Genomic DNA, 9,612 nt, shown 5'->3' with positions numbered 1-9,612 from the left:
GTTCCTCTAGCCATAGAACCCCTCTTTGCTAAGTTAGAGATAAAAATAAAACTTTTAAGATTAATTGAGCATATTGACATGCTGGACTTGGGTCATTGGAAGGAAACTTCCCTTCTTGTGTGGTTGTTGTGTAGCTGAATATGGCAAACCAGCAACCTTTTTCTAAGTGAATTTGCCTTATACTCAGGAGGCAATGACAGGCACCAGGTGACAAAGTATTCTGTACATCTGTGATACTGTGTCAGCATTATTAGTGGAGAAGTTCCAATTTAGATGATTTTTTCTTAATAAAATTGATTTAAGTCATGATAATCAGTATATACTCATACATCTAGGAGTACTCTCTTACTACATGTGGTTCATTTGTGTGAAGAAGAAAGAAAATTGATTAGGTTTTATAAAGGGTTGCGATAGTTTGTATCATAAAAATAACTCCTTGATAGTTTCAGGGGTTCTGCATGCTTGAAGGAAATGCATTGAGAATTGCTTATCATTTTCCTCAAAAGTGTATTGTGTAATGCCTTGAAATTTGAAAATTAAGACTCTATTTGGTAATTATTTTTTAAAATAATTTTCTCCTCATAGAATAAAAAAAACATGAAAATATGATTGATAACCAAAAAACAAAAAACAAAGAACTGTTTTATGATTTTTTTTTTTAATAAAAAAAGTGTTTTTAGAAAATATTTTTCAATTGTTTTTAGTTCTTTCCATTTGTTTTATGATAACTGTTTTAAAAAATAATTATATAAATATGAAAAATGATAAAAAAAAAATAAAGTAATATATATAAAAGTTATTTTAAAAAAACATAAAAAAAGGGGTTAAAAATATTCAATGCCCCAAATAGATTTTTATTTTGCAAAACATTAGAAAATAGTTTTAAAAAAATGTTCTGATTTCAGAACTGATTTCGAAAACACTTGTTTCCAGAAATTGTTTTGCAGATAGATTTGGAGATTGATTTGCAGATGTACTTACTAAAGAGTTGCTATCCAAGTGTTTTAAGCTTCTTCATGAGAATTGTTTCAAGGGTCTGCAAGGTTAACAGAAGTACATGGTTGATGAAGTTAAAGATTCTTAAGGATTTAGAAATAGTGATAGGATGACTCCAGTGTTAGGCTATCATGATGTAGTTGGGATAGGCAACTCTCCTATAATCTCTCTTATATGTTTTGTTTCTACCTTTACATTGCAGGGGAGTTTACCTAAAGGGAGCTACATGGGATCAAAGTCACTTTTTAGACTAGTTTCCTATTCATCTCCATCTTACTCATCTCCAATGGCAAACAACATCAGCTCTGTCAATTTGCTCCCCAACACACCCCTATCACAGGAGCATTGGCCTGTATGTTTAACAAAACTATAATTCTACTCCTAATTCCTTTATCATCACAGGCCTATTCGATCAAGCTTATCTAAGGTTTATAGCTATGTCAATTTCTTCGCAAAGCATCAACAAAAACTCCCTTTAAATGCCAAGAAGTGAAAAGAGACCTCAAAGACATTTGTAGTATATTCCATAAAGGGGAAAAAAATCATTAATTGATAGATAAAGGGAAAAACTGATCAAATGTATTATTGCCTCTCTTGTGAAAAAATATGAAAAGATTCTAGTACAGAAAAGGTTACACAACTTACATAGACTTGGTAAAGCAAGTACAAAACTTGAAATTTTGGCCAAAGCTCAACAACAAATTAGTTTTTTTAAAAATAAGACAGGCAGGGAGATGCAAGCTGAATTGGAGCAAGCAAATATAATTCAATGAAACAATTGAACAAAAAGCAGATATCATACATCCAACAGAATCGTTTCCATGATGGCAAAATCACCTAAGCCAATTTCCTTGTGCAGCTCTTTGGTGTATGAATGCTATGAAAGTTTGGCTCCTTTGGAATGGTTGTAGGTCTTCTTCCACGTGAAGAAGACCTGGTAGCAGAGGGAGCTTTGGTTGCTGAGATGACACTTCTCTCCCATGGCTTTCTGGCTTCCTTGGGGGCTGAGATCGTTGATGATGTCTCCTTAATCACACCAAGTTGAACAGTTTTCATGAGACTACTTGAAGCAATCCTAAACAAGTGGGCAAACTGAATTACTCCTTGGATCACGTCACAAATATAGGATTTATCATATTTGGGAAACATATGATAAAACTCACCCCTGAGGCCTGACGAGCTTTTTCTGCAGCAATGATGATTTGGTCTTCCTTGAGCTGCTTTGAGGTGCATCTTCTTTGTCACTTTTCAGTGGTGGAGTCATGAGGTAGGGTTCTGGGCATTTGAAAACAGTCTGTCTTTGTGGGGTTACTGTATCTATTCTTGGTTCCACTTTTCCTTTTGAATTCTTGCATGCAGTTTTGGTCTGTTGCTCCAGACAGAAAATAATACAATTATATGAAGTTTTCAACCAAATCTCTACGTAAACAATGTGCTTAGACACTTACAGGCTGGTTTTGAGTTATTTTCTCTGGTTCTTTTTCACTGCCTTTGTCATGTGTGTTACTTCTGCATCTAGCTTCTTGTCCAGGGCACTTTTCGTTTCTCTGAAAATCAGAGACAAAAACAAACTAATCATTCTAGTCATTCTTGGTAAGAAAATATTATATGTTAAATAAAAAAAATCCTTAGAAAAAATCTCACTTGGATATCAACTCCGTTCCTTCTCTGTGAATTTACACTAGGAAACCTTGAAACTGCTGTGATTTCCTTCAGAGGTGCAAGACCATGAAGTCTCCTCTCCAATTTTGCTTCCTTTAGGATTCCTCTTTCCTAAAACAACCCAAATGTTATGAGACAGACCCACCAAATAACAAAAATAAACAAGCAAACCTCATAGAAAATTAACTCAAGAGAATGATCTTAATTTTTTACATCTGTTCTTAGCCTGAAAGGTTTGGGGTTCGTTGGCTTTGGTTTGCACTTCACACTTTGAGTACCAGCAGCTGCTGGATTAAAGCTTTCTTTACAAGTCCTATCCAGCAGTTGAGTTACCTGCACAATTTTCAAATTATCATGGAAATCAGACATTTTGATGAAGACAAATCCAGACATGGTGATAACAAATAAGATCTTCCATTAAAGAAGTCACCTTCTTCATGGTTCCACCAACCCCATGCCTGCCAAGAAGTTTCCTTTCGCAATGATCCTTATTACTCTTCAATTTTCTGTGATGACTTCAGCATAAATCGTCATTGAAGGTAATGAAGTCTTGAGTTAATAAGAGCATCCTAAATGAAAACAATGTATGAAGGTAAACTAGTTAGTTAACTACCTGTTATCATCAGACGCTGAAACATTTTCTTTGTCATCATTCTCCATTGCTTCACTGTTGTTTTCTTTATCATTAGAGGCTGAAACATTTTCCTTTTCATCACTCTCCTCCTTAACTTCATTGTTGTGTCCTGCCTCTTCTGAATCAGAAGTTAAAGCATTTTCGTTGTCATTGCTCTCCTTGTCTTCATTGTGGTGCCCTGCTTCTTCTGAAATTTGATTTTTAGGGGGATGATCTTCCAAAAATCTCCTCTTCCTTGAACTTGATTTTTTTTTCTCTTCATGTTCACTTCCCCCACTACTCTCATTTCCCTCTCCAGTTTGAGTTTGGAATTGGCGCATGTTCTTTTGTTCTGAAACCCTGTCTTCAGAATCTGATAGGGAGCTTGATTCTGTTTTCACATCAACATCACTTCCTCCACTGCTCTTGGTGCCCTCTTCACTTAGAGTTTGGAATTCTGAGAAATTGTTTTCTTCTGAATTTGAGTTCATGTCACCCTTGGAGGTGTCTGATAATGCTACATCCGAATGCGCAATCTGTGATGGCTCCTTTTCATGTCCATTTTCATAACTCTTAGAAGTGCATGATAATGAGCTCCCATCAATAGAGTTGTCCCTTGGTTTCTCATCAATCTCCATGTCACTAGAATCATTTTCAACCCCTTCATGAGGCAAAGAACCTTTACATTTCTGCAAGTCTTCTACCTTGCTTTTGCTCTTTGGGCATCTTGAAGATTTGTCTTCTCTGCCCTTGCAGTTTTGCAAACGCAATGAATCATAAACCCGACTCTTGACCTTTCGAGTGCCAAATTTTCTTCTTGAAGTATCTGAAGGCAATTGTTTGTTTGGATCACGTTCAATGTCCCTTGATGATTTGACAGAATACCCTAACACACGCTTCCTTTGGCTGGTTATCTCAAGCTGCTTCATCCCTTGACAAATCTTGCTTACAGGAGTATGCAACTCTAATGAAGTTTTCTTCTGTCTAGGCTTCTTTGGAGAGTGAAAGACCAGAGCCTTCGCTACCACTCTATTCTTTGGAACAGCAATGGTTGTTGCTTTTGGGTTCCTAACACTTCGAAATGAGTTTCGATTTTGGGGGTACTTCTTGTTCCTTGGTGTAGTCAAGGCCTTGACCACAACAGAAGATTGCTTTACCTCTGGTTTTGGGGTTGAGCCTTTCACCTTGGCCTCAGTTATCTTTTGAGAAAATGAAGAAATCACGGCTAACCTCGACAATCTAGACTTCGAAGGCTTTGCTGGAGCTGAAAGAGGGCACTTCATAGTTGTACTAGAAGATCAGACAAATAAACTGAGTTATTGAAAACCCATTTGCATCAATACTAAAATTAACACTGGGAGAAGATTATTTTAAAGATTTTTATATACCTTGGAGCTTTTCTGTTCAGCATTTTCCGTAATCTCACATTGGGACTCCTGGCTGCCATGACCTGTATGATTCAACAGTTTCATTGCCTGAAATTGATCTTCTTGCAAGGTCAAATGAAATAAGAAAGTGAACTTATAACTAACCCGGAGAACAAAATCTTTGTAAATTGCTTCATGGTCCATTTCTTCTTCATGCTTCTGGTCACACCCTGTAACAATCAGCCGAGATGTAATTGAATTAAGCTCATTTAAACAAAATTAGGTAATGCAAGCCACTGAAACAAAAATCAGACAGATAATCTAACTACAAGAAGACATTGTGGACTTTGGACAAACACAGAGAGCCGATTAACACATACTGTATATACAGAGGATAATATCCTATGGGAAAAGCCATGTTCTTCAGTTGAAGCATTCATATGAAACCAAGAACAACAAAACGAAGAAATTCAAATTGAGATCTCAAATTTCCATTACTTGAGTAACTAATAAAGCAAAGGCAAAAAATTTCAGAAATATTTCCATGAATTATACACTGGAAACGATTTTAGAAAACACCGAGCCGTCACATTTTCTACCTTATTTCCCTTTTTCCTTTTGCCTTAGTCTATCTTCCTAAAGTTACCAGACCAACTAAAATCTGAAAGTTTTTCTTTTCCCACCTAACAAACAGTTCTTCTAAATCAGAGCTATCAAACAACGCAAACATCAGAGCGGACAACACATCTAACAAAACGTCCGGATTTGCGGATTTGTGTAAACAAATCAGTAAAAACCAAAAAAAATAATGAAGAAATCCAAATTGAAAAGAAACGAAACTGAATCCGAATGTAGAATAGAAACCAGCAACCTCGAAAATCAAAATTAAACACAGTACCACAGCACCAAATTCTGAACAAAAATCAACAATCAACCAAGAAAAGCAAACATCACATCACAACCCGAATCGAAAAGAAACGAAGCAAAACCAAAAAATGGAGAAGGAAAAACTGACCGACGCGCAAGCAGAACCAGTAACGGTCGTCGGGGCGGGGTAGATCGGGCTTTGTGAAGTCCACGAACTTGGGGGCCTCGATCTTCTCGTAGAATTCTTCTTCCGATGCTGCCTGCGATTGGCGTTCCTCCATTGTAGAGAGAGAAAGAAGAGAGGGAGCTAGGGTTTGGAAGAAGGAGAGAACCAGAGGCAATGGCGATTTTGGGGGTGAGTTTCGAGGAGAGTAGTTTATGTTTTTTTTTAAACGTCTCACTTCTCTGCAAGTAGCCGTTGGGAAAAAGGCTCTCTCTCCCCTTCTTTCTCTCTCTTCAGACATTCTGGTCAGATCAACGGTAGTCGAGGGGTAGTTTCGGAATTTCACGGATTCTTTTTGGGCCGGAAACCGAAATTTTTGGGTCTTGTAGTGGTTTGTACATTGGGCCTAGGATCTCTCTTGTCTGATTTCGGCTAGCCCCCGGCCCCCCACTGGCAACTTTTATGCCGTTAGACATAAGAGATTCTTAGGCTTTGTTTGAACAGTTTTGTATTCTTCGTAATAAAAAACATAACATGTTTAGCAACTAAAAATTATTTTCTATTTTTTCTTCTTAAGAACAGAAAATAGGGTATTTTTAGAAAATATTTTTAAATCTTTTCATTTGTTTTCTTATAGTTGTTTTAAAAAATAATTATACAAATATATCAAATAATTAAAAATAAAACACTAAATTTAAAAATTATTTTTAAAATATATTTTTAAATATAAAAATTAAGTTAAAAACATTTTGGATGATCATAAGTATATGTCTCGTTAAAACCTTATTAGGAAAAACCTTAATGAATAAAAAAAGTACAATATTATTTTAAACTATTATAACCGTATCGTTAAAAATCTTATCAATAAAACCCAATGAAACAAAACATGAATGAAGGGAAAAAGAGTACAATTTGCTCCTCTTCATGTTCATATAATTATATTATCTCTAATAGCTCAACATGAAGATCTTTAAGTCGACGTATTCCAACGTTATATGAGTTACTTTAAGTGTTATAGTTGGTAATGCCTTTGTGAATAGATTTGCTAAATTGTCACTTGATATGACTCTTTGAACAACAATTTCACCACTCTTGTAGAGCTTATAAGTGTAAATAAACTTACGGATATATGCTTAATTTCATCACTCTTAATACATCATTTTTTAATCTATGAAAGCATGCAATATTATCTTCATGTAGCATTGTCGAATTGTCTTTAATGGAAGAAAGTGCACATGATTTTTGAATATATTAGATTACTAATGTCAACCACACATTTCCGACTTGTTTCTTACTTCATGAATTGAAGAAGCGTCTACCATGGTATGCTTCAATAAAATCGATTTAGGAAGGTGACAACTTAGAAGATGAGCCAATAATAAAGGGTTACTCCTTTCCTTAGAATTTAATGTCTTTAAGTTGGTGCATAACTATATATTTCAAATAAATTCATAGAAAATTATATATTTGATCTTATATAATTTTTTAAATACATCAATGCACTAATTACACTAAAATATGCTACTTCTAGACTAATCGATTTTTCATTATCTTTTTTTGGAGGAACAGGTCCTTGTTCCCTTCAAGTCAATGAGTACCTTGCTATAGTTCAACCTATTTTCACAAAAAAAAAAAGATAAAATAAAATAAAAACCCAATTAATAATTGCATAAAATAGAAAATTCTAATAAAAAATAGCAAATATTTAATTATCAAATTTGACTATCAATTAGAGGATGATTTAAGCTCTTCAATTTTTTTATGTCCACATATATTTCTTTTGTACAAATTTTTTACTTAGTTGTCGCATTTTTTTTAATTTTTTTTGCATCATGATAAACAAAATATTGATTTATTGCATTGATTGATTTAGATTGCAATTATATTATTTGCATAGATTGATTTATTAATGTTTAAAATAAGTAAATTTGATCCAAAAACTTAAATGATAAGATTGTTGATGTTATTATTCATTTTTACTTATTTAGCAAACATGACATGAACTTGATCCTTCGACATGAACTGTCATTTATAAGAAAAAAAAAAAAAAGGATTTGTCAAAGCGTTTTTTTTATTAGTTCCAAAGTGGCATGCCTTAGCATAATTTTCTTAATTTCCTCTACATTTGTACCAAAATTAAAAAAAGAAAAAAAGAAAAAAAAGAAAACAATATAACATTTTCTTTTAAAAATATTTTAAAATAAATATGTAAAATACTTATATATATAATAATATAAATCATACAATTAGAATTGGACAAATCCACCGTGATTATTAAAATTGATTGCCCATGCCCGTATACTTAACCCAATCTCAACCCGAGTTTTGAGTTGGAAAAAACTCCACTCTAGTCCAACCCAATTGTTAAAATTGATGGCCCATTCTCACCACAAGCTGTAGTTGGGTTGGGCCAATGCAATCAAATTGTAATATTTTGTGTAAAGGTTGCAGTTTAACCTCAAATGTTTTTATATAGGATGGGCCTGGCCCAACCATATATTATTTTATTTTGAAACTAGATAAGGTCCTGTACTTATTGTTTCATAGACCAACAAAAGTATATGAAGTTGGGCTGGCCCATAATTTTGTAATACTTTGATTAAGCCCAAATTATCTTGGAGGCTGATCCAAATTTGTTGAGCTTGGGGTCTTAAATGGCTTCTTGAGATTCAAATTTTCTTGTGATAATAATTTTTAAAGTAGAGAGAGTAAGAGTGCGTTTGAGAGTGATTTTAGAAAGTGTTTATAACATTTCTAACACTCGAATGATGAAAATTTTCAAGTATTAAAAATATTAAAATTACTTCCTAAAATCACTATCAAACGGGCTCTAAGAGCATGTTTGGTAATGATTATAGGAAACGTTTCTACCTTTTATAACACTTGAAAGATAAAAAATTTTAAGTGTTAAAAAGGATAAAAATTACAATTATTGAAGTCCGTTTGGCAGTGATTTTAGAAGGTGTTTTTAGCTTAAAAAGATTTTTAAAAAAGAAAAAAAGATGTATTTAGCAAAATTTCAAAACACTTTTAAAATTTTGAAAAATTACTTGTACGGTTGAAAAATCACTTATAATGTTGAAAAATCATCACTTGTAGTGTTTTTTAGAGAAATATTTGATAGATAATTCTCATAAAACCACTTCTAGAGAAAATACTTCTACTAAAAACATTTCAAGTACAAATTCTATAAAACACACTCTATTTACATTTTTTAGAATTACTATCAAACACATTCTAAATATAGGTGCTAGTCAAACCAATATAATTTGATGGCTAATTTTATTTAAGTTTTTGGATTAAAAAGTATATAATTTGTTCCAAGAATAACCTTCATATAACATTTATATTTACAAAAATATCCTCCATCAATCTATTTATCTCATGTCACATTCAAATATTAAAAAAAAAAAGGGATAAAGGTAAAAATATCAAATTATATTTTTTAATAAATAAAGATTATTTTTTAAAATATGGGATTATCTTGTCATGTTGATATAAGTATTTTCTTTTATTGCTACTCTTACATTACCAAATAGAAGTTAAAAAAAAAAATCTAAAAAACCTAAACTATATGATGGATGATTAAGATATCATGGATGAGGGTAAGTAGAAAAATGATCTTTATTTAAATTAATAAATATTTTAAAAGAAAATAAACCAAAAAGGGAAAATTTTCCATATCATCCATTAATTTAATTTCTAACATAAATCCAATTTTGGAAAAATTGGACAATATTTTAACATGTGAATGAGATAGACCAAAATAGAGATGGAAATCAATTGCATATTTGATTCCCAATATAAGGTGATGTTAAATTATTTATATATGTACCATAAGGTCCATAACAATAATATCATCATCATCCACCCACTTTCCTCTTAATATAATTATCAAAACTAACATTCATACCAAAATTAATTAATCTTTGACTTTTAATAAA

The 9,612-nt window shown here is 32.8% G+C and overlaps 1 protein-coding gene across 2 annotated transcripts; it reads right to left on the bottom strand.

Annotated features, from left to right (window-relative positions):
* Positions 1–1,553: 1,553 nt before the first annotated feature.
* LOC104878836 (uncharacterized) lies at positions 1,554–5,918 on the bottom strand. 2 transcript variants are annotated; one of them, XM_010649681.3, is made up of 10 exons: positions 5,654–5,918; positions 4,804–4,868; positions 4,660–4,721; positions 3,272–4,561; positions 3,089–3,173; positions 2,872–2,991; positions 2,641–2,769; positions 2,445–2,543; positions 2,160–2,362; positions 1,554–2,071 (listed from the first exon to the last, which is right to left on the bottom strand). In XM_010649681.3, exons 1-10 carry the CDS (start codon positions 5,784–5,786, stop codon positions 1,834–1,836), a joined length of 2,424 nt encoding a protein of 807 aa, XP_010647983.1. In that variant the 5' UTR covers positions 5,787–5,918; the 3' UTR covers positions 1,554–1,833. The 2 variants fall into 2 exon arrangements, with proteins under 2 accessions (XP_010647983.1, XP_059591954.1); XM_059735971.1 differs by having other exon boundaries at positions 3,089–3,164.
* Positions 5,919–9,612: the final 3,694 nt, after the last annotated feature.

Source organism: Vitis vinifera, chromosome 3 (genome assembly GCF_030704535.1).
Source record: "Vitis vinifera cultivar Pinot Noir 40024 chromosome 3, ASM3070453v1".
Classification (NCBI taxonomy): domain Eukaryota; kingdom Viridiplantae; phylum Streptophyta; class Magnoliopsida; order Vitales; family Vitaceae; genus Vitis; species Vitis vinifera.
The sequence above is the reverse complement of the archived record's forward strand: the minus strand, read 5'-3'. Positions and strand labels throughout refer to the sequence as shown.

Coding starts and splice junctions, on each gene's coding strand:
- LOC104878836 (XM_010649681.3), bottom strand. CDS start 5,786: ATGGAGGAACGCCAATCGCAGGCAGCATCGGAAGAAGAATTCTACGAG. Junction 4,869..5,653: donor CTGGTTCTGCTTGCGCGTCG/GTCAGTTTTTCC, acceptor TGATTGTTACAG/GGTGTGACCAGAAGCATGAA. Junction 2,363..2,444: donor AAATAACTCAAAACCAGCCT/GTAAGTGTCTAA, acceptor CTGGAGCAACAG/ACCAAAACTGCATGCAAGAA.